This window comes from Lampris incognitus, chromosome 11, assembly GCF_029633865.1.
Source record: "Lampris incognitus isolate fLamInc1 chromosome 11, fLamInc1.hap2, whole genome shotgun sequence".
NCBI lineage: Eukaryota > Metazoa > Chordata > Actinopteri > Lampriformes > Lampridae > Lampris > Lampris incognitus.
In genome coordinates, this window is record NC_079221.1 from 330,087 (window position 1) to 355,813 (window position 25,727).

General features: G+C 42.6%; 1 protein-coding gene across 2 annotated transcripts in view; it reads right to left on the bottom strand.

Annotated features, from left to right (window-relative positions):
- Positions 1 to 25,727, bottom strand: part of tgfbr2l (transforming growth factor beta receptor-like) — a 68,248-nt gene that overhangs the window by 14,858 nt on the left and 27,663 nt on the right. For both annotated transcript variants that reach the window (XM_056289560.1, XM_056289561.1), the window contains exons 2-5: positions 23,874 to 24,030; positions 16,958 to 17,169; positions 11,938 to 12,686; positions 11,227 to 11,364 (exon numbers count right to left, since the gene is read on the bottom strand). In XM_056289560.1, the coding sequence (XP_056145535.1) occupies positions 11,227 to 11,364; positions 11,938 to 12,686; positions 16,958 to 17,169; positions 23,874 to 24,030 (1,256 nt within the window). The remainder of the gene's footprint in view (positions 1 to 11,226; positions 11,365 to 11,937; positions 12,687 to 16,957; positions 17,170 to 23,873; positions 24,031 to 25,727) is intronic.

Here is a 25,727-nt window from a genome sequence, read left to right on the forward strand (position 1 = left end):
TCAAATGTTTGATGAACTGTTCTCCCTTCACATGTCGGAGCAGGGACACACACCTGTGGACAATCCCAACACCAGTTGGGATTGTGGGCAAGTAGATGCAGAAAAAGGTTGTTTTTCCCCTTTTTCTCCCCAGTTGTACTTGGCCAATTACCCCACTCTTCCGGTCTCTGCTCCACTCCCTCTGCCGATCCGGGGAGGGCTGCAGACTACCACATGCCTCCTCCGATACATGTGGTGTCACCAGCCGCTCATTTCACCCGACAGTGAGGAGTTTTACCTGGGGGGCGTAGTGCGTGGGAGGATCACACTATTCCCTCCAGTTCCCCCTTCCCCCTGAACAGGCACCCCGACTGACCAAGAGGAGGCGCTAGTGCAGCGACCACATCCCATATCCGACCACATCCGGCTTCCCACCCGCAGACATGGCCAATTGTCTGTAGGGATGAATGACCAACACGGGGATTCAAACCGTCAATGGAATAGACCGCTATCCCACCCGGACATTAGATGCAGAAAAATTGTTTGTGAATTTTTAACTAGCACTTTCTTGGCAATTGACTTTTGTGAACTATTCTGAAAAAGGTGTGAATGACAGTATGCCTATAGTCTACTTGTACTGATGTTGCATTGGATTAACTTGCACACAGCACCAGAAGCTGGTCCACTACTGGTTTATTGGTCACAGTAGACAAGATGTCTGCTCAGACTGACATCTTATTCTTCTCTGGTCTATTCAGACTCAAAATACCTTTACTCAATTTTAATTATTAATTAAACATCCATTCATCACCATTTCCTCTGTCAGACCATAATCTCTTCCAGTTCACTTTTCCATCCCCAACCCCTCAGCCACACCTCCTCCAAGAAATAACATTCCGCAATACTAAATCTATCGACCCCCTCCAACTCTCTGATCTGCTCTCCACTGCTCTCCCCCTGGAACCAGCCTCTACCTCACCTGATGATCTCACAAATTACCTCAACGCCACTCTGTCTGCCTCCCTCAACACATTGGCCTCTCTCAAAACAAAAAGTCAAGTCAAGTCAATTTTATTTGTATAGTCTAATATCACAAATTACAAATTTGCCTTAGGGGGCTTTACAGCAACACAACATCCTGTCCTTAGACCCTCTCATCGGATAAGGAACAACTCCCTAAAAAACCCTTAACAGGGAGAAAAAATAGGAAGAAACCTCAGGGAGAGCAACAGAGGAGGATCTCTCTCCCAAGATGGACAACGTGCAATGGAGGTTGTGTTTACACAATTTACACAATACAACATTGAAAGAGGATAAACGGAATTATAATGGACTTATAAATTTAAGAGAAATATGATGCACAGGATGCCAAGCAGTGTCCAGATGCCATCGGAACAGTCCAGGACCAAAGCCACGCGACCAGCATCATCATGTAAAAAAAATAATAAAATAAAATAAAAAATTATATGGATTTATAAAAAGAAAATGTGATGAAGGGAATGCTAAGCAGTGTCCAGGTGGTGATCACCATCACCACAGAGACCTGTGAGGAGAACTGACTGCACGTGTACACAAGGGAGACTCACATGACACCATTCACACACAGAAAAAGAGAAAGGCGAAGACATCATTCAGAGAGAGAGAAAAGACGTGAGAGAAGAGAACAGTTTGCAATAGTCATTAGTCATAATCAATTAAGTCATCAATTAGTCATAATCTATACGCTATAATCCCATCGGCAGAAGAGTGGTTGGTAAATTCATTGAGACAGACACCGATCCACCATGCAGTATAGGTTGTGTAGCACTCAACTTAAAGGCAACTAATTGTAGGCTAAGGCAAAAAGATGAGTTTAAGTTTGGATTTAAAGACTCAACAGACTCTGATTGTTTGATGGCAGCAGGCAGGTTATTCCACAAGAACGGGGCCAGATAGGAAAAGGCCCTGCCACCAGCTGACTTCTTTTTAACTTTGGGTACACACAGGAGCCCTGTATTTTGAGAGCGAAGAGCTCAAGATGGAATGTACGGTTTAAGGAGATCAGACAGGTAAGATGGGGTAAGCCCTTTTAGGATTTTATAAGTCAGCAGAAGCACCTTGTATTCTGATCTAACATGGATAGGAAGCCAATGAAGGGAGCCAAGAATTGGTGTAATATGGTCAAATTTCCTAGATTTAGTTAGGATTCTAGCAGCAGCATTCTGAACCATCTGAAGACTTTTAGTACTAGAAGGTGGCAGACCTGAAAACAGAACATTACAGTAATCAAGTCTGGCTGAAACAAATGCATGTATCAGAGTCTCTGTGTCAGCCATTGAGAGAAAAGACCGAATTTTAGCTATGTTATGTAAGTGAAAAAAGGCAGTCTTGGTGATTTCTTTAATGTGCTTATCAAAGGAAAGGCTGGGATCAAACGTAACACCAAGATTTTTGGCTGCCACACTTTGTGAAACTACAGAGTTTTAGTACTTGATCAAATTGGTGTCTGCGTCTAGCAGTGCCAATGACCAGCATCTTGGTTTTATCGGAATTTAAAAGCAGAAAGTTAAGTGACATCCAATTTTTCACTGTAGCCAAGCAGGCCTCTAAATTAGTCATTTGAGTATGACCATCAGCCCTTATAGGCACATACAGCAGAGTATCATCAGCATAGCAATGGAAATTTATTCCATAACTGCGTATAATTTGGCCAAGAGGTGAAATAAAATGAGAGAAAAATAGAGGGCCAAGAACTGAGCCATGAGGTACACCATATTTAATGTAAGAGAATTTTGATGTGATATTACTATAGCAGACACAATGTGTTCTTCCAGATAAGTAGGACTTAAGCCAAGAGAGCGCTAAGCCAGAGACACCAACATTACAATTTAATCTGTCTAATAGTATACAGTGATCAATGGTGTCAAATGCTGCACTGAGGACCAGTAGTATAAGCACAGAAGTGGAACCTGAGTCCTTAGCTATTAAAAGATTATTCACCACTCTGGTCAGAGTAGTTTCAGTGGAGTGACAGGGCCTGAAAGCTGATTGAAAAGGTTCATATAGATGGTTATCTTCTATATGGGTTGAAAGTTGTTGATACACAACTCTCTCTAGTACTTTAGAAAACAATGGACGATTAGAGACTGGTCGATAGTTATTAAAAGACCCTGGATCGAGGTGCTTTTTTTTAAGTTGGGGTTTAACCACAGCTGTCTTAAAACTGATGGTAACAATGCCAGTAGTAAGTGATAAATTAACAATGTCTAGCATTGTAGGTCCCAGAAAAGGCCAGAGGTCTTTAAAAAGTTTTGCTGGTAAGGGGTCAAGTAGACAATCAGTTGGTTTAGAAGCTGACATGAGCTGTGTCAAGAGAGATAGTCTCAAAAGCTCTAATAACAGGGACTATCAGTGACTCATTGTATAGATATGAATTTGGCAAGACAGGATCTGCAGGAGTAGCTGGAGTTGAAGAACTAATTTTGTTTAAGATCTCTTCAACCTTATTGCAGAAAAAATCTAGAAATTCATGGGCTGTGAATGGTGAGCAGCTAATAGATGGCTGCTTTTTAGTAAGTTTAGATACAGTGTCAAAGAGAAATCTGGGTTTATGTTTATTAATATTAAGTGAGAGAGATATGCTGTTTTTGCAGCAAATAAAGCATGCTTGTATTTCAATAAACACTCGTGCCACGGTAGGTAAAAAAAACTCCCAATTCTGATTTTCGCCATTTACGTTCCAGTTTCCTGCAGGCCCGCTTAAGAGCACGAGTCTCATCACTAAACCAGGTTGTAGGCCTCTTTAGTCACCAAGCTCTGGTAGTGAGAGGTGCAAATGAATCGAGGAGACTACAGAGGGACACATTTAAGTCACTAGTGAAATTTTCATCAGTCATTTACCACAGTGAAAGCAGCCAAGACTTCAGGCAGCTGCTGGCCAAACGCAGCTACAGTGGAAGGAACAATGTAGCGAGTGGCAATTACATCTGTGCTAACATTAACTGGACAGGCCAATAATGCTTCAAATTTGATGAGAAAATGATTGGACACAGCAGATGTGGTTGGCAAGGCATTCAGATCAGAAACAGCTATCCCTTTAGATAAAACCAAATCAAGGGTGTTACCACTGCAATGAGTTGACTCTTGAACAAACTGAGCGAACCCAAAAGTATCAACTAGTGCCAGAAAGGCTTTCCTTAGAGGATCAGTAGCCTTATTCAGATGAATACTGAAATCACCAAGAATTAGAATCTCATCAGAGTGAGTAACAAGGCCTGAGACAAATTCTCCAAATTCTTCAAGAAATAATGAGTAACAGCCAAGAGGCCAATAGAGTATCACAATTTGGACTGAGCTGAGTCTACTCATGGCTGAGGGAGATGGATCAAGAACAAGAGCCTCAAAAGACTGGAATTTAGATTCAAGCCTAGAAGTCAGATAAATAGATTTAGAAATAGATTTAGAAAAGAGAAAATAGATGAGAACATAGATTTATATATTAAGGCAACACCCCCACCTTGTTTATTTGTCCGAGCTACATGGGCATAAGTATAGTCAGGAGGGGAAGCTTCATTTAAGGGTAGGAAAACATTTGGTTTCAGCCATGTTTCACATAACCCAATCATAACAAAACTATGCTCAAGAATAAGATCATTTGGCCACTCTGGTGGCCGAGCGGAATAAACCGCCGTTCTTGCAATCCGCTCGTCATGTGGCTGGGAGGTTCGTATACCAGACTCGCTGTAACCGGTCACGGCCAGAGCGTCCACGGGGTAAGGCATTCATTAGGCCACCCTTACCCGAGGGATACTGGGTGTAGATTTGTGTAGTGTTCGGGGACTTGTCGTTCTCCAGCGACCCCTCTGGCCCACCCGGGCGCCTGCAGCCAAGCAACTGAAAGCATTCTCCCTACGCCTCCTTCGCAGCTTGAAGGTGATGCAATCCATGCGAGGCTTCAGTGTGTAAAATAGCGAGAGCAGCCGACATGAGTTTGAAGGAAGCTGGTGTTACGCCTATCTCCTTCCTGTGGAAACGTGAGCCAGGGGAGTTATTCGACAAATGTTCCGGCCATATGCCATTGGGTTAATCGGGTGGGATAAGGGAAAAACTAGAAATAAATTTTAAAAAAAGAAAAAAGAATCAAATCATTTATTAGTAAGGTTTTGGTAGACAATGATCTGATATTTATGAAACCAAATTTAAGTATCTTGTGGAAGAGATCAGTGGTAGGCAGAACTTTAGGGCTACCAATAGGTGAAATATTAATTGGAATAAGACACCTTGTTGACAATTTTGACAAACAATGCTTTGGATGATATGTAGTCACATTTTTGATAACATTAGATGTTTGGTTCTGTAGATTATTAGGTACTTCGTTGCACATTTCACCACTACCAGTGGTAGGAATAACTATTAGATAATTGTGATTCACACATTTAGGAGAGAAGAACTTGGGAGCAATACAGCAGGGTAGGGAGACAGTCTCAATGTCATAGACCAAGCTATCAGTCTGACAATCCGTCCATCCATCCATTATTCAAACTGCCTATCCTGCTGTCAGGGTCGCGGGAATGCTGGAGCCTATCCCAGCAGTCATTGGGTAGTAGGCAAGGAGACACCTTGGACAGGCCGCCAGGCCATATTAACTAAACTACTTGTCTCCACATCCGCACTAGATTTAAACCTAGCAGGTTCTCTAATCACCTGCAACCTGCTGAATGATAAGCCCCTAGTGTCAAACTAAACGTAAACAGCTATCTATATTGCTAGACAAAAAAAAAGCGGCGCCGTCCCCAGAAGGGTGAATGCCATCTGCTTTCAGAAGGTAAGGGTGGCCCCAGAAAGAAGGCCAGTTATCATCAAAGCCGAATCCCTGCTCATTACAGTAACGAGCCAGCCAGTGGTTCATTGAGGTGAGCCTACTGCACATCTCATCATTACCCCTCACAGGTAAGGGCCCAGAGACAATTAACCGACACTGACATCTTTCTGGCAAACTCAAGCATTCTAACTAGGCTGGCTTTTGTGATCTCTGATTGCTTCATCCTAGCATTACTGGTGCCGACATGAATAACAATGTTGCTGAAAGTAGAGGTGCTGTGTGCCTGGGTTCCCTGACTCTCCCTCCGTGATGCCAGCACCCTAAGATTATCCTCTATGTCGGAGACTCTGGCCCCGGGTAAACAGTGAACCAAGGCTGGCGAAGCTAATCTAATATTGCGAGTAATGGAGTCTCCTATCACTAGCGTGCGCTGCTTTACTCTGTCAACAGGAGGGGGAGAAGCACGTTTGCCGGTAGGACCACCAACAGGGCTGGTCAGTGGTGAAAACCGTTTGGAGTCTATCTAATATTGCGGGTAATGGAGTCCCCATCACTATTATGCGTTACGTTGCTTTACTCTGTCGATAGGAGCTGGAGAAGCATGCTGGCCGGTAGGACTACCAACAGGGCTGGTGAGTGGCGAAAACCGGTTTGCAGTCGGGAGAGGTGACTGCAGACCAGGCCACATGACTGGTGGCTTGCTCTTGCGAGCCTGCCCACGCCGGTAAAGAGAGACAAATTACGCCGCATCTGCCGACGAGGCTGAGCTAGTGCTAACAATAGCAGGTCCGCTGTCAGGCCCAGAGCTAAAGCTATCTGGAGTGCCAGTCACATCTAACGTAATCCAAGTCGAAAGAAGCTGCTCTAACTCACGGACACGTCTCTCTAGTAGAGACAACCTACCTGTAACTACGGAGCAGTCGCCACAAACCATCGTTTTAACGAGGCTGCTTTGACTGTGAATAGAGCTAACTGCTTAGCTAGGCTAAGCTCAAAGCTAGTAACAAACTAGGAATGACAGGCTGCCTACAAAACACAAGAGTCGTATAAGAAAGTAAACTAGATAATACAGCGATAATTGAACTAAGCACAGAAAATAGCTAAATCCGAACAAAATGAAGAGGTTAGGGCAGAATATAGAGAAGAGATAGTAAGAAAATAAAAGTTGTTGATCTCACGAAGCCGCCACTCATGAAGGCGGAAGCTGGAAACCGCTGCCAGGGACATCCACGGACCAAAAACAGTCTCCTTCGACACCTCTGCACCCTGGTTCACACCTGAGCTCAGCACAATGAAACAGACTGCCTGCCAACTGGAACGACTCATCAAGAAAACATCTCTCACTGTCTGTCAAGAAGCCCACAAACTCCAACTCTCCGCCTGTAAAGATGCCCTCACTGCTGCCAAGTCTGCCTGTTTTTCCACCATCATTAATGACTCCAACCGTAACCCCCGCACTCTCTTCTCCACTGTGAACAATGGCTAATGCCCTCTCCAATTCTACTCCTGAACAATGCAACTAATTTCTCCAATTTTTTGCAGGCAAAATCACCACTATCAACAAATCACCGTCCCCTGCATTTGACTCGGCAGCCCCTACCGCGGCCCCTCTTCTCCCCATTCCTCTCAACCTCCCTACCCCTCCCCCTGATCACCGCCTCTCCCAGTTTGTTCCAGTTGCCCCTCCCTCTATCTCTGAACTCATCAGCTCATCAAAATCCACAACCTGCACCCTTGATCCCCTCCCCACCTCCCTACTGAAGAAATGCCTCCCTGCCCTATGTCCCTCATCAACCTTTTCAATTCCTCACTATCCCATGGAATTGTCCCCTCTGCCTTCAAAACTGCCGCTGTCACCCCAGTTCTCAAGAAACCCGGTGTTGATCCATCCTGCCTCAACCAACACCAGCCAATCTCCAACCTCCCCTTTCTCTCAAAATCCCTGAAATGCATTGTCGCCAAACAACTCCAAACCTATCTACACTCCAACAACCTACCCGAACCTCTCCAGTCCGGTTTTCGCCCACTCCACAGCACTGAAACTGCACTCCTTAAAGTACTCAACGACCTCTCCACCACTGCTGATACTGGAGCCCTTAACATCCTCATCCTCCTCGACCTGAGTGCAGCTTTCGATACTGTGAACCACAACATCCTGCTCACCAGATTGAAAGATGTCGGTATTGAAGGCACCATACTCAGCTGGCTCCAGTCCTACCTCTCCAACAGGTCACACTTCATTTCACTTCACAACCACTCCTCTGTTCCATCCACAATCACACAAAGTGTTCCCCAAGGTTCTGTACTCGGCCCTCTCCTTTTCATCATCTACATCCTCCCTCTTGGTCCGATTCTCTGTCATTTCAACTTGGACTTCTACTGTTATGCTGGTGACACCCAGATATACCTCAGCACCAAATCCCCTCACAATACACCTCTCTCACATCAACTCCTGTCTGTCTGCAATTAAAGTCTGGATGCAGCAAAACCTCCTCAAACTCAATAGTGACAAAACTGAACTCCTCTTAATTGGCTCCAAGTCCACTCTCAGCCAAATCAACAACCTCGCACTCACCATCAATGGCACTACTGTCTTCCCTTCCCCCCAGGCACACAACCTTGGTGTGATTCTTGATCCAACCCTCTCCCTTGAACCCCATATCCGTCAAATTGTCACATCCTCCTTCTACCACCTTCGCAACATTGCGAAAATTAGACCGACCCTCTCTCACACGCCCTGCTGCTGAGATACTGATCCATGCCTTCATCTCCTCCCGCCTTGATTACCGCAACTCACTCCTCTATGGCATCACTGCTAGCTCTATCAAGACACTCCAATTGGTCCAGAATGCATCAACCTGAGTTTTAACTTTCACCGAATCCTGGCACCACATCACTCAGTCCTAAAAGTCCTCCACTGACTACCCATCTCCCACCGGATCAATTGCAAAATCCTGGTTCTCACTTATAAAGCCCTTCACAAACTGGCTACCCCATACCTCACTGACCTCCTCTCCCCCTACCAACCCTATCGGACTCTAAAATCCACCTCAGCCTCCCTTCTCTCTACCCCCAGGTACAACCTCCGTAGCTTTGGTGACCGAACCTTCTCCAGGGCAGCTCCAGGCATGAAAACGGGTCAGGGGTGAAAAAGGTGAGAAGGATACGACCCTCTAGGGGGGTCCGGGGGCATGCTCCCCCAGAAGAAAATTTTGAACATTTCATATTTAAATGCATCAATCTGGTGCACTTTGAGAGAAAAATCAAGCATAATTACAAGACAGTATGTATATGTTCACATTATGCTATATAAGAAACGAGACTGACAACTTCTCTCATGAAATACGCAAGAGCGCAGCTTTAATATAGGGTAATAGTGGCAAAACAAGATAGGAATACTAACAACATGTGTATGGGTGTAGTTTATATCTTTTTGGCAGAGAATGCACCGTGCGAATCCTTGTTTATTGATCTTCCGGAAGACATCTGACAGATGGAATGACAGCTCCTGTTCTTTCACTCTTATTTTCCCTTCTAGTTTAAGCCACGACCAATTCCAACTGCATTTGATGCCTGCATCCACTTGTTTTACAAAAAGAGCATCTTTCTCTCCTAACACACTCATTCTGGAAAAACAATGTTAACGTTAGTAGGGTTAACCTCTAGTTTATTTGATAAGTGGTGGTTGTTCACACTTGGATCTGACGTTATATGTTATACAGATATCTGTCCACTTGAAATCAGATGTGTAAACGAGTGTTTCACAAGTTCAGATAAGTAACTTAGACTATACACCTAATGTTACCCTAACCCACAGAGTAAAATTGAAAATTGTTTTACACACAACGTTAGGCCTACATACATAGTTGGATTTCAGATTAAAAGGTATCCGGTATTTACAGTTACAATATAGTAGGTTAATCAGTAACATTATGTCCCTTCCACTGACTAACATTACTCAACATAATTCTGTGAATGTAAACTTACATGATGTATTTCGCTACGCTCACCTGCGCTTTAGCGTGATCCTGGAACAGTCAGGCACTAGAGCCCCCAGGCTTGCGCCACTCATAAATTGACGGTTACAGTCCAGTTCTTTGATATAAGCCTGTCCTGTGACATATACACATAGCTAACTTAGAACACAAAAAGCTAGCTAACGTTAGCTAGCTAGCGTTAACGTTACCTCAGCCTCCCACCGCACCAGTTCCTCAATCCACACGTCCTGAAATGGGTTTTAGAGATTTTGAGAATTAGCCAACAGTTAACATTCATCGTGTTTCTTTTTGTGGGATAACGTTAGCTATACAACCTAGTCTGCCGCATATACGGTGTAAGCTAACGTTAGCTAACGTTACCCTACTAACTAGCTAGCTAGCTAGCTAGCTAGCTAACAATTTTCCACAAGACGCAAATCTCTCCACCTGTCTGTGTGGAATATAGCTAACGTATGCGTCGATAACACGTGGATTCTTTATTAAATCTCTAGCTAGTGATAGATTAGCTACCTGAAATCATGTAGGACTAGGCTATGTCAACAGAGCTCCTGAGCAACGTTATACACCAGAAATATTGAAATGATTGAAACGCTCACCAAATTCAGTCAGGCAGGCAGCAGTCAGCTAACGTTAGTCCAAAGAGTCGTGTTCCCTCAGCCCCATGGAATGCTCAGCCCCGCGCGCTCCTCCATCAATCGCTTTGGTCAGCACAAGCACTCGCTGCACGAGCACTTCACGAACCAATCGGGTAGCTGTACCTTCCCAGAGAAGACTGGTGACGTGAGGCCTCTCGCGCTCGTAGGGGGAATATTTTTGTCAATGAAAAAGGTGAATTCGAATTCGATAGGCCAGCTCACCATGGCTCCGCGCTCTCGTGTATAACTCCATCTTCATGTCCGGTCCATACACCACCCACCCCACAGAAAATATTTTTTCATCGGATCTACACGATTCACGTAGGTCACCTATTTTGGATTCAAAATGGCGAATTTCGCCGAAAGGTGAGTGATTTTCATGCCTGCAGCTCCCAGGCTCTGGAACTCACTCCCCCCAAATCATTAGAGACCCAGAATCCCTCCCACTCTTCCAATCCCGTCTCAAGACACACCACTTCTCCGTTGCCTTCTCATGCTGCCCTCCCCCGCCCTCTTATCCACCCCTAATCTGAGGCAGACTAAGGACCGAGCACTCGACCTGCTGCCCCCTCCTCTTGAAACTCTCTCCCCAAGCACACCAGACACTGCTGCGATCTGCCCACATCCAAGTCATTAATCAGGACTCACCTCTTCAGACTTGCTTCTATCTGTGATTTATGTCATGTTACATGTTTTTGGTGTGTTGCTTTTAAGTTTATTCCAATTTATGTACAGCGCCTTTGAGTACGACGAAAATCGCTATATAAATAAAATGCATTATTATTATTATTTATTATTTCTACCGTTAGTTTACCTGTCCGCTGTTGGCGTAGTCATCAACAGTCAGAGACAGATCCAGTCTCAATGCTAGTCCAAAATCACACAAAGCACACTCCATCCTGCTCTTCACCACAATGTTACTGCTCTTCAGATCCCGATGGGCAAGTGGCACCTGCAACAACACATCCAACAGCAATTATAACATACTGAAAATTATCACAATAAGATACATACAATAACCTCACCTACAACAAAAGGTTGACTTGAGAGCTCCCAAATGGTGCAAATGACAGAGGGGAGAAGCACAACACATTATAGAAATAAGGAAATAAAAATATAGGAAAACAAGTAAGCGTACTAGACTGTAAATTCCGTATACATGGTACATAGATCATACAAACTAAATAAATGTTGGTATTTGTTTAGACCACTAGCAAATATATAGTTAAATGCTGTTTAGTGTGTGTGTTCATGCTGTTTAGTGTGTGTGTGTGTGTGTGTGTGTGTGTGTGTGTGTGTGTGTGTGTGTGTGTGTGTGTGTGTGTGTGTGTGTGTGTGTGTTATTAAATGACGGCTAATTCTACCGAGCTGACACTTGGGTCAACATTGATATTTCTGTTTTTGTCAAAAATCAAAGGATCAACAACAAGTGTTTTCTTTACATACTGGCATTGTGAAAGCATAGTTGGAATTGGAAGGGTGCACTTCAATTTTGGCTGTTAGCTATCAGTACAGAAGAGTTTACCTTGGGTACTCCCTTGAGTGTTGTGTCACTATGGAGATGAGCTAGCCCCCTGGCAACGCTGCCTGCCATGGCAACAAGTTCCGCCCAGCTCAGAATATTGGTGGACAGGAAGTCCTGCAAGTTCCCTAAGCTATAATAAGCTAGAACCAGCCAGTACTGCCTGAGGGCATGACCAGGTAGGCCCCTCTCCTCCGCGGCCAGGAATTGAACTACGTTGTCGTGATCCAGCTTGGGGTCAGAGAAGATGGACCTTTCATTTCTCCATGATGCATACTCTACAGCTGGGAACACTTTCACTGCCACGGTTTCATAGCTTCTCACTCCGCCCTTCTCCCCCTGCAGCAGGCGTGCCCTCCAAACTTCAGCAAAGCGCCCCTTTCCCACCAGGGACTCCAACTTGATGGGCAGCGGCTCTGCCATCTGACCCTGCCCGTCTGTCACATCTCTGATGGGTTCATCTCTGAGAGATGACACCTTTGCACTGGACTCTTCCCCTTCTCCCTGTGGTCCCATCTTTCCTCCATCCTCCCCACCAGCCCTCAACCCCCCACCAGGTACATCCAAAGTCTGATATTGGCCTGGATTTCGTTTGGTGGGCCAGTCTGGGCGTGCTGGTGGGCTGTGTTTGCTGGAGCGTCGGGTGCGGTAGAAGTAGAACGTGGCAGTGGCAACCAGAGCCACCAGGATGGGAGGAACTAAACTAACCACAACCACTGGGATTACATCTTTACTCTGCAGTTTGGAGAAACCTGGAGAAACAGGCAAGACATTTATATTCCATCCATCTGTCCATCTGTCTGTCCATTCATTAATCCAAACATCCATACATCCATATGAATGTGTGTGTGTGTGTGTGTGTGTGCGTACAAAAGTATTGGGACACTTAGCCATTATACCTACAGGAGCTTTTATGACATCTCATTCTAAATCCAAAGGCATAAATATGGAGTTGGTCCCCCCTTTGCAGCTATAACAGCTTCCACTCTTCCGAGAAGGCTTTCCACAAGATTTTGGAGTGTGTCTATGGGATTTTTTTGCCCATTCATCCAGAAGAGAATGTGTGAGGTCAGGCACTGATTTTGGACGAGAAGACCTGGCTTGCAATCTCCGTTCTAGTTCATCCCAAAGGTGTTCGATGGGGTTGAGGTCAGGGCTCTGTGCGGACCAGTCAAGTTCTTCCACACCAAACTCACCCAACCATGTCTTAATGGACCTTGCTTTGTGCACTGGGGCACAGTCATGCTGGAACAGAAAAGGGCCCTCCCCAAACTGTTCCCACAAAGTTGGAAGCATAGAATTGTCCAAAATGTCTTGGCATGCTGAAGCAGGGATAGACGCTAATATTTTTAAGCACTGGTGCCATGGGCCACCAAGCCCCTAAATTTGGTGGCCAAAGTACATTTTTGGTGGCCCAAATGTAAAAATACAGAAAAGGCAATTTAACACAACTTAACACTGACACATCAACAAACGAAAAGATATCAACAAAATGAAAATAAAGCTCATTTGTAAACATACATACATATTCCCTGTCTTAATTCACAGTCTTTTTCACACACCCCTCCTCCATGCCTCTGCCTCATACACACTCTCTCTCGCTCCCTCCATCCCTGCCTCCCTCCCTCCCAGCATTGTGCCTGTCAGTCATGTCTGCAATAAAAACATTACAAAAAGTAGTAGAAAACCTATAACACATACTTCTAACTGTAGCCAAAATTGTCAAAATACATGGACAGAATGAATGTTTTTTTTATAATTATTCAAATTGAAAACTCGAGTTTTTGTAAACATATGGTACATATATTCTCTCACAGTCTCAGTTCAGTCTTTTCGCATCCCTCTGCCTCATACACTCTCGCTTGGTTGCTCCCTCCCTCCCAGCATTGTCCCGGCGTCAGTCATGTGTACAATAAAAACATTACAAAAAGCAGTAGAATTCTAATCCGCAAGAACCGAAATATAGCGGGCTTGGCACAGCTTCTCCAGTGTTGGTTCCCAGATGTCGTTGTAGATGTGGGGAATGAATCTACAGCAGTAAAGTTGCTGACAACAACGTTAACACCGTTAACTATGACCGACTAGCTGCAATACAAACAGGAAATATGCTACACAAGCTAGCCAACAATAGCCTACTACTGATGAAGAGTAGCTAACGTTACATTATTTGTCCAATAACTTTAGGTAGCTGCTCTACTTAGTAGCATTAGCACTACGTTAATTTGCAGCATATAAAGCTAACCAGCTAGCTAGCTAACTAGATTATTATTAAACCAACCCACCTTGCTATGGCTTTGTCGTTTGCATATCCATGCACCATGTCCATGCCATTCTTGATATGGAGTTCAATAAGCCCAGGGAAAGCACTGAATGCGGTTTCGTTGCGTACAGACAAGGCTCAACATTTTCGGTTTTTATTTTTCAAAGCCATCCAGCATTGCCGAATTTCACCACAAGAGGACACTGTTACATAACCTCACACGAAAAGGAACAACTTTTGGATCCGTGGAAACATAAAATCTGGGTGAAAATCAGTTTAAACCGATCTGCTCCTTTTAAAAAAATCTGGGTATTTTTCGGTGAAAATCGGTAAAAACCAAAAACGCTGAGCCTTGCGTACAGAATAGTATGCCATGTTGAAATTTTTAATCATTTTCTCCCATTATCCACCCTCCTATTAATGTATTTGTCTCCCTATGGGTGTATTTTATTTTCAGGCGATGTAACTGCAAGGTGTGCAACTGTGCACCTTAAGTGTTGTCCACTTCTTCCATAATTGTGATGTGGTGTTTCCTGAAGGCATTGTCTCTGATGAAAAATGAGCTAGACTTCTTGGCTTGTTGAGGAAACTGGTGGCACACCGCAGTACGTTATGTCCTTACATGTGTCGTATTCTAGCCACTGAAACTCTTGCTTCCATTGAGTCCTAAATTTTCATTGCCGTTCCGTTTTTTCGTAGTCCGCCTTTTGTGTTTCTGGCTCTTCTTTAGGGATCGTGTTCGCAGCTTGAGTAACGTTAGGCTTAGTAAACCCATACTTCAGCAGCCCCGACATATCAGCAGCTAGCTGGCGACGAGTAAAATTAAGTTATTGTTGGCGGTTTTTGTAGAAGGTTGAATTAAAAGACATGAATGAATCGGGATGTTTGTGGAACTGTGACGTTGCATTTGCGAAGGGCAGTGGGTACTTTTTTTTTTTTTTATTAATCTTGACTTGGTGGCCACAGGGAGCCACCTACTGGGGATATATGGTGGCCACAGAGTAACTTCTTATGCCCACGGGCCATCGGGCCATGGTTAATGTCGAACCCTGCTGAAGTATTAAGATTTCCCTTCACTAGAACTAAGGGGCCTAGCCCAACCCCTGAAAAACAACCCCATACCATTATCCCTCCTCCACCAAACTTTACAGTTGGCACAGTGCAGTCAGGCAGGTAACGTTCTCCTGGCATCCGCCAAACCCAGACTCGTCCATCGGACTGCCAAACAGAGAAGTGTGATTCGTTTCCACTGCTCCAGAGTCCAGTGGCAGCGTGCTTTACACCACTCCATCCAACGCTTGGCATTGTGCTTGGTGATGTAAGGCTTGCATGCAGCTGCTCGGCCATGGAAACCCATTCCTTGAAGCTCCTGGCACACAGTTTTTGTGCTGATGTTAATGTCAGAGGAAGTCTGGAACTCTGCAGTTATTGAGTCAACAGAGCGTTGGCGACTTTTACACACTATGCTCCTCAGCACTCGTTGACCCCGCTGTGGGACTTTACGTGGTCTGCCACTTGGTGGCTGAGTTGCTGTTGTTCCTAAACGCTTCCACTTTTCAATAATGCCACTTACAGTTGACTGTGGAATATCCAGCAGGGAAGAAATTTCACGAACTGACTTATTGCAAAGGTGGCATCCTATGACAGTACCACGCTTGAATTCACTGAGCTCTTCAGAACGACCCATTCTTTAACAAATGTTTGTAAATGCAGACTGCATGGCTAGCTGCTGGATTTATACACCTGTGGCAATGGGTCTGAATGGACACCTGAATTCAATGATTAAGAAGCGTGTCCCAATACTTTTGTACATATACTAGTTTATATATATTCATACATGCACACATCTATTCATCTGTCAAGGATTCAAAAAGTTTTTTCACCATATGCTTCACGTTCAAGTACAATGAGCAGTGATATGCCTTTTTTAGTAAACTCTGAAATTGTACAAAAATAAGAGAAGTAAAAACAACACCAGTAAATACAAAAGTGTGCAAATAAGAAAACAACGTGCAGGATCTGTATGGAGGAAGGTGACATTGGCAAAGTGTATGTATACATAGTATACACATGTAAGTTATTTATGTTATTGTTGTTATTTGGTATTAAGTACCCTCATAACCTGGGGAAACAAAATCCGTCTCTCTGTGTTGGCCTTGTGGCTGAGGAGGCGTCTGCCTGACCACAGAGGCTGAAACAGTCTGCTATTGGGATGATGGCAATCTATAATAATCCTTTTTACCCTGTTCATTCATTTGCCAATTGATTGGTCAATATATTGAAAATCATTCCCCCACGCCCATGCACCAATCCACTGATTCCTCTGTCCACTCATTCCTCTGTCCACTGATCCCTCTGTCCACTCATTCCTCTGTCCACTGATCCCTCTGTCCACTCATTCCTCTGTCCACTGATCCCTCTGTCCACTCATTCCTCTGTCCACTGACCCCTCTGTCCATTCATTCCTCTGTCCACTGATCCCTCTGTCCACTCATTCCTCTGTCCACTGATGCCTCTGTCCATTCATTCCTCTGTCCACTGACCCCACTGTCTATTCATTCCTCTGTCCACTGATCCCTCTGTCCACTCATTCCTCTGTCCACTGATACCTCTGTCCACTCATTCCTCTGTCCACTGATCCCTCTGTCCACTCATTCCTCTGTCCACTCATTCCACTGTCCACTCATTCCTCTGTCCACTGATCCCTCTGTCCACTCATTCCTCTGTCCACTCATTCCTATGTCCACTCATTCCTCTACTCACCATTGGGTCCCTTGTCAAAGAAGAGTTTGTCGTTACATTCATGTTCCCCCTGACAGCCACAGACCAACATGGCCCCCTCCTCAGTGGGCTGGGAGACCATAAGACACTCCCTGGAGGTTGCGTTAAGGAGCAGGCCAGGGTCTACGCCCTCTAGTGGTAGAGCGGGATGGTGACACATAGTCTGGACCGTCATGGTCTCATTGGTCTTCCTCCTGTAGTTAGTGTATATGTGTGTGTGTGTGTGTGTGTGTGTGTAGGAGGGGGTAGACATAGTATATATACATGGATAGATAGATGGAAAGATAAGTGTAGGTCATATTTTTTCACACACACACAAACAAACACACCTATAAAGACTGTTCACACAGACACAAGGCGACAAGTAATCACAAATACCTACACACATACAAATACCTACACACACATACACACAAATACAAATACATACACACATACACACAAACACACACATACATACAAATACCTGCACACACATACACACACACACACATAAAAATACCTACACACGCACCTACAAATACTTACACACACATACACACAAACACACACATCCATACAAATACACACATACATACAAATACCTACACACACATACACACAAACACACGCACATACAAATACCTACACACACATACACACAAACACACACACATACATACAAATACCTACATACACAAACACACACATGCATACACACACATACATACGTCCTGCACTCATCAGCTGCTGATGATGAGCAGATCAGCAGCTGATGAGTGCAGGACACATGAAACAGGCCTGTACTGCTATCCATTAAAACCTTTCTCCTGCATCTGTGGTGATATACTGCTCCTTGTTAGTTGAGCACTTATAACACCACTGATGGTTTCAGAAAAAAACGCAAACACACATATACACACACACACACACACACACACACACACACATACATACACGCAAACACACACCCAGGTACGGCCACCGGGCTGAAGCACAGTGAGGAAGCTAGAGTATCCAACTCCAGAATCTGACCAATACTTGAACTGGCAACTCCATGGTGGAACAGGACCAAAACAAGCTTCCCACATGACCCCCTTGTCACCTTTGACCTACTTTAATGAGCAGGTTCCTGCCCTTTCCTCTGCCCTTATCAGTTCACCCTTATCAGCTAACACTTTCTGCCACAGCTTCCTGCAGCAGTGGGGGGGGGTGGGGCAGCCCGGAGCTGACAGGAAACGAGACGAGAACAGAGGCATGAAATCCAAACCCTGTGCCAACGCTGTACAGGAACCACGGCCCGCCACAAATGACCCTCAGTCATGGGGACAGGAATGTTTCTTTAATCCTACACGTTCACGTGTTTTATCCTACACATTCACGTGTTTTATCCTACATGTTCACGTGCTTTATCCTACATGTTCCCGAGTTTTATCCTACACGTTCAAGTGTTTTATCCTATACGGTCACGTGTTTTATCCTACATGTTCATGTGTTTTATCCTACACCTTCACATGTTTTATCCTACACATTTTATCCTACACGTTCAAGTGTTTTAACCTACACGTTCACGTTTTATCCTACACATTTTATCCTACACGTCGCCGTGTTTTATCCTAAACGTTCAAGTGTTTTAACCTACACATTCACGTGTTTTATCCTACATGTTCACGTGCTTTATCCTACATGTTCCCGAGTTTTATCCTACACATTTTATCCTACACATTGACATGTTTTATCCTACACGTTGACGTGTTTTGTCCTACACATTCACGTGTTTTATCCTACATGTTCACGTGCTTTATCCTACATGTTCCCGAGTTTTATCCTACACATTTTATCCTACACGTTCACGTTTTACCCTAAATGTTCAAGTGTTTTAACCTACACATTTACGTGTTTTATCCTACATGTTCACGGGCTTTATCCTACGTTTTCCCGAGTTTTATCCTACACGTTCAAGTGTTTTATCCTACACGGCCACGTGTTATATCCTACATGTTCATGTGTTTTATCCTACACGTTCACATGTTTTATCCTACACATCTTATCCTACACATTGACGTGTTTTATCCTACACGTTCAAGTGTTTTAACCTACACGTTCACGTTTTATCCTACACATTTTATCCTACACGTTGCCGTGTTTTATCCTACACGTTCAAGTGTTTTAACCTACACATTCACGGGTTTTATCCTACATGTTCACGTGCTTTATCCTACATGTTCCCAAGTTTTATCCTACACATTTTATCCTACACATTGACGTGTTTTATCCTACAATTTGACGTGTTTTGTCCTACACATTCACGTGTTTTATCCTACAATTTGACGTGTTTTGTCCTACACATTCACGTGTTTTATCCTATATGTTCACGTGCTTTATCCTACATGTTCCCGAGTTTTATCCTACACATTTTATCCTACACGTTCACGTTTTACCCTAAATGTTCAAGTGTTTTAACCTACACATTTACGTGTTTTATCCTACATGTTCACGTGCTTTATCCTACACGTTCAACTGTTTTATTCTACATGTTCACGTGCTTTATCCTACATGTTCCCGAGTTTTATCCTACAAATTTTATCCTACACGTTGCCGTGTTTTATCCTACACGTTCAAGTGTATTATCCCACACGGTCACGTGTTTTATCCTAAATGTTCCCGGGTTTTATCCTACACGTTCACATGTTTTATCCTACACATTTTATCCTACATGTTCACAAGTTATACCCTAAACGTTCAAGTATTTTATCATACACGTTCCTGTTTTATCCTACACGTTCACGTATTTTATCCTACACGTTCACAAGTTTTATCCTACACTTTCACAAGTTTTATCCTGCACGTTCACATGCTTTATCCTATATGCTCATGTGTTTTATCCTACTCGTTCATGTGTTTTATCCTACACATTCCTGTTTTATCCTACATGTTCACGTATTTTATCCTACACGTTCATGATTTTTATCTTACACGTTCACAAGTTTTATCCTACACGTTCATGTTTTATCCTACACATTCACAAGTTTTATCCTACACTTTCACAAGTTTTATCCTACACGTTCACGTTTTATCCTACACGTTCAAGGGTTTTATCCTACACATTCACGTGTTTTATCCTACACATTCACGTATTTTATCCTACACGTTCACAAGTTTTATCCTACACGTTCATGTTTTATCCTACACGTTCAAGGGTTTTATCCTACACATTCACGTGTTTTATCTTACACGTTCACGTGTTTAATCTTACACATTCATGTGTTTTATCCAACACGTTCACGTGTTTTATCCTACATGTTCATGTGTATTATCCTACACGTTCACAAGTTTTATCCTACATATTCACGTGTTTTATCCTACACATTTTATCCTACATGTTGACGTGTTTTATCCTACAAGTTCAAGTGTTTTATCCTACACGTTCATGTGTTTTATCCTACACATTTTATCCTACACGTTCACAAGTTATACCCTAAACGTTCAAGTGTTTTATCATACATGTTCACGTGTTTTATCCTACATGATCACATGTTTTATCCTACACATTTATCCTACACATTGACGTGTTTTATCCTACACGTTCAAGTGTTTTTTTCATACACATTCACATGTTTTATCCTACATGTTCATGTGTTTTATCCTACACGTTCCCGAGTTTCATCCTACACATTTTAGCCTACACGTCAACGTTCACGTGTTTTATACTACACATTTTATCCTACACGTTCACAAGTTTAACCCTAAACGTTCACGTGTTTTATGCTACACGTTCACAAGTTTTATCCTTCACATACATGTGTTTTATCTTACACGTTCACGTGTTTAATCTTACACGTTCATGTGTTTTATCCAACACGTTCACGTGTTTTATCCTACACGTTCACAAGTTTTATCCTACACGTTCACAAGTTTTATCCTACACGTTCCTGAGTTTTATCCTACACGTTCTTAAGTTTTATCCTACACGTTCAAGGGTTTTATCCTACACATTCACGTGTTTTATCCTACACGTTCATGTGTTTTATGCTACACGTTCACAAGTTTTATCCTCCACATTCACGTGTTTTATCTTACATGTTCACGTGTTTAATCCTACACGTTCATGTGTTTTATCCTACACGTTCCCGTGTTTTATCCTACATGTTCATGTGTATTATCCTACACGTTCACAAGTTTTAGTCTACACATTCACATGTTTTATCCTGCACATTTTATCCTACATGTTGACGTGTTTTATCCTACAAGTTCAAGTGTTTTATCCTACACGTTCATGTGTTTTATCCTACACATTTTATCCTACACGTTCACAAGTTATACCCTAAACGTTCACGTGTTTTATCCTACACGTTCACAAGTTTTATCCTACACGTTCATGTTTTATCCTACACGTTCAAGGGTTTTATCCTACACATTCACGTGTTTTATCTTACACGTTCACGTGTTTAATCTTACACATTCATGTGTTTTATCCAACACGTTCACGTGTTTTATCCTACATGTTCATGTGTATTATCCTATACGTTCACAAGTTTTATCCTACACATTCACATGTTTTATCCTACACATTTTATCCTACATGTTGACGTGTTTTATCCTACAAGGTCAAGTGTTTTATCCTACACGTTCATGTGTTTTATCCTACACATTTTATCCTACACGTTCACAAGTTATACCCTAAACGTTCAAGTGTTTTATCATACATGTTCACGTGTTTTATCCTACACGTTCAACTGTTTTATCCTACATGTTCACGTACTTTATCCTACATGTTCCCGAGTTTTATCCTACAAATTTTATCCTACACGTTGATGTGTTTTATCCTACACGTTCAAGTGTATTATCCTACACCGTCACGTGTTTTATCCTAAATGTTCCCGAGTTTTATCCTACACGTTCCCATGTTTTATCCTACACATTTTATCCTACACGTTGACGTGTTTTATCCTACACTTTCAAGTGTTTTATCCTACACGTTCACGTGTTTTGTTCTACACATTTTATCCTACACGTTGACGTGTTTTATCCTACAAGTTCAAGTGTTTTATCCTACACGTTCATGTGTTTTATCCTACACATTTTATCCTACATGTTCACAAGTTATACCCTAAACGTTCAAGTATTTTATCATACACGTTCACGTGTTTTATCCTACATGTTCATGTGTTTCATCCTACATGTTCACGTTTTATCCTACACATTTTATCCTACATGTTGACAAGTTATACCCTAAACGTTCAAGTATTTTATCATACACGTTCCTGTTTTATCCTACACGTTCACAAGTTTTATCCTACACTTTCACAAGTTTTATCCTACACGTTCATGTTTTATCCTACATGTTCACATGCTTTATCCTACATGTTCATGTGTTTTATCCTACTCGTTCATGTGTTTTATCCTACACGTTCCTGTTTTATCCTACACGTTCACGTATTTTATCCTACACGTTCATGATTTTTATCTTACACGTTCACAAGTTTTATCCTACACGTTCATGTTTTATCCTACACGCTCACAAGTTTTATCCTACACGTTCACAAGTTTTATCCTACACGTTCATGTTTTATCCTACGCGTTCAAGGGTTTTATCCTACACATTCACGTGTTTTATCCTACACGTTCACAAGTTTTATCCTACACGTTCATGTTTTATCCTACACGTTCAAGGGTTTTATCCTCCACATTCACGTGTTTTATCTTACACGTTCACGTGTTTAATCTTACACATTCATGTGTTTTATCCAACACGTTCACGTGTTTTATCCTACATGTTCATGTGTATTATCCTACACGTTCACAAGTTTTATCCTACACATTCACGTGTTTTATCCTACACATTTTATCCTACATGTTGACGTGTTTTATCCTACAAGTTCAAGTGTTTTATCCTACACGTTCATGTGTTTTATCCTACACATTTTATCCTACACGTTCACAAGTTATACCCTAAACGTTCAAGTGTTTTATCATACATGTTCACGTGTTTTATCCTACATGATCACATGTTTTATCCTACACATTTATCCTACACATTGACGTGTTTTATCCTACACGTTCAAGTGTTTTTTTCATACACATTCACGTTTTATCCTACATGTTCATGTGTTTTATCCTACACATTCCCGAGTTTCATCCTACACATTTTATCCTACACGTAAACGTTCACGTGTTTTATACTACACATTTTATCCTACACATTCACAAGTTTAACCCTAAACGTTCAAGTGTTTTATCCTACACATTCCTGTTTTATGCTACACGTTCCTGTTTTATCCTACACATTCATGTGTTTTATCCTCCACGTTCACGTGTTTTATGCTACACGTTCACAAGTTTTATCCTTCACATACATGTGTTTTATCTTACACGTTCACGTGTTTAATCTTACATGTTCATGTGTTTTATCCAACATGTTCACGTGTTTTATCCTACACGTTCACAAGTTTTATCCTACACGTTCACAAGTTTTATCCTACACGTTCCTGAGTTTTATCCTACACGTTCATAAGTTTTATCCTACACGTTCAAGGGTTTTATGCTACACGTTCACAAGTTTTATCCTCCACATTCACGTGTTTTATCTTACACGTTTACGTGTTTAATCCTACACGTTCATGTGTTTTATCCTACACGTTCCCGTGTTTTATCCTACATGTTCATGTGTATTATCCTACACGTTCACAAGTTTTATCCTACACATTCACGTGTTTTATCCTACACATTCATGTGTTTTATCCTACATGTTCACGTGTTTTATCCTATACAGTCACGTGTTTTATCCTACATGTTGACGTCTAAGCCCAGCAAGACAAACAGGGTTCCCTCATAAACACAAACATAAACCCACACACACACACACACAGGCACACAAACAAACACACACACACACCCTACCCCGACAAGTCTTCCTCACCATATAGCAACGCAGATCTCCTCAGACGCATCGCAGAAGGAGGACAGGGAGCAGTTACTGTAGCAGACACTGTCCTCACACAGCGGGGTGGACACCTCACACCACCTACACAGGTTGGTCCTCAGGTGGCTGAAGGGCAGGACCACCTCAGGAAGCCCTGCAGGGACACAGCACCGTGTTGTTACTCTTACCTCACCTGGTAGGTCTTGTTTAGCAGCGTAGTCAGGTAATGAACAGTGTAGTCTAGTCCGGTGTATTCTAGCCTAGCCTGGTGTAGTCTGGTGCAGAATAATACTGTATATTCTAGTCTAACCTGGTCTGGTCTGGCCTGGTCTAATTCTGTTTAGTCAAGTTTGGTCTGTTCTGGACTGGACTGGTCTCCTTTAGTACAAGTATAAGAGAAGAACATCAATAAACTTGTTAGATAACACCTCCTGTGCACTTAGCCTTTAAGCCATAGAGTTCTTCATCCTCCTTTTGTGTGCAAACACACACACACACCCTACCCCGACAAGTCTTCCTCACCACACACACACACACACACACACACACACACACAAAGTTGAAATCCAGTGTATAAACATAGCATCAGTGGACTCCAGTTGCAGAGCAGAATGATGGGCGTTATGATGATGATGATGCAGAGAAGATGGACTCGCTACATGAGAACCTCATGATGAGTACATGAGAACTACATGAGAACCACATGATGAGTACATGAGAACTCCATGAGAACTACATTATGAGCACATGAGAACTACATGAGAAATACATGAGGAGTACACGAGAAGTACATGATGAGTACATGAGAACTACATGAGAACTACATGATGAGCACATGAGAACTACATGAGAACTACATGATGAGCACATGAGAACTATATGAGAAGTACATGAGTACACGAGAAGTACAAGAGTACATGAGAACCACATGAGAACTACATGATGAGTACATGAGAACTACATGTAAAGTGTGATATGATTATGTGAGTAGCTGTGTAAGTAAGCATGCGTGACAGTATGAATGCACTTGTGTTGTTTTGTGTATTTTGCTGTGTTGTGCTGTGTTGTATTGTGTTGCTGTGTTGTGTTGTTTTTTTCCTGTGTTGTGTTTTTTGCTGTGTTGTGTTGTTTTGTTGTGTTGTGGTATTGTTTTGCTGCGTTGTGTTGTGTTGTTTTGCTGTGTTGTGTCGTTTTGTTTTTTTGCTATGTTGTGGTGTTTTGTTGTGTTGATTTTAGTTTTATTTTGTGTTGTGTGTTGGTGTGTTGTGTTGTTTTGTGTTCCGTTTTGCTGTAGTGTTTTGCTTTGTTTTGTTGTGTTGTGTGCTGGTGTGTTGTTTTTTTTTTTTGCTTTGTTGTGTTTTGTTTTATTTTGTGTGTGTTGGTGTGTTGCATTGTGTTGTGTTGTTTTGCTATGTTGTATTTTGTTTGTTTTATTTGGTTGTGTGTTGTGTTGCTTTGATGTGTTGTGTTGTTTTGTTGCATTATTTTGTGTGTTGTGTTGCTTTGTTGTGTTGTTTTGTTTTGTGTTGTGTGTTGGTGATTTGACAGACGTGTGATGCAATTTTCTACTAATAAATCTTCTTCATGATATTATTATAGTCATCATCATCATCATCATGTTGTTTTTATAAGCTGGAAGTGTGTCTGTTAGATTTGCATATGTGTGCGCAACTGCGAGTTTGTGGGTGTGTGTGTATATGTGTGTGAGCACTTGTGAGTGTCTGTGTGTGTGTCTGAGAATGTGGGTGTGTGCGCGTATGTGTGTGTGTGCGCGTGCGTATGTATGTGTGTGTGTGTGTGTGTGTCTGTGTGTGTCTGTGCGTGTGTGTTACTCTGCCACATGATAGCAAC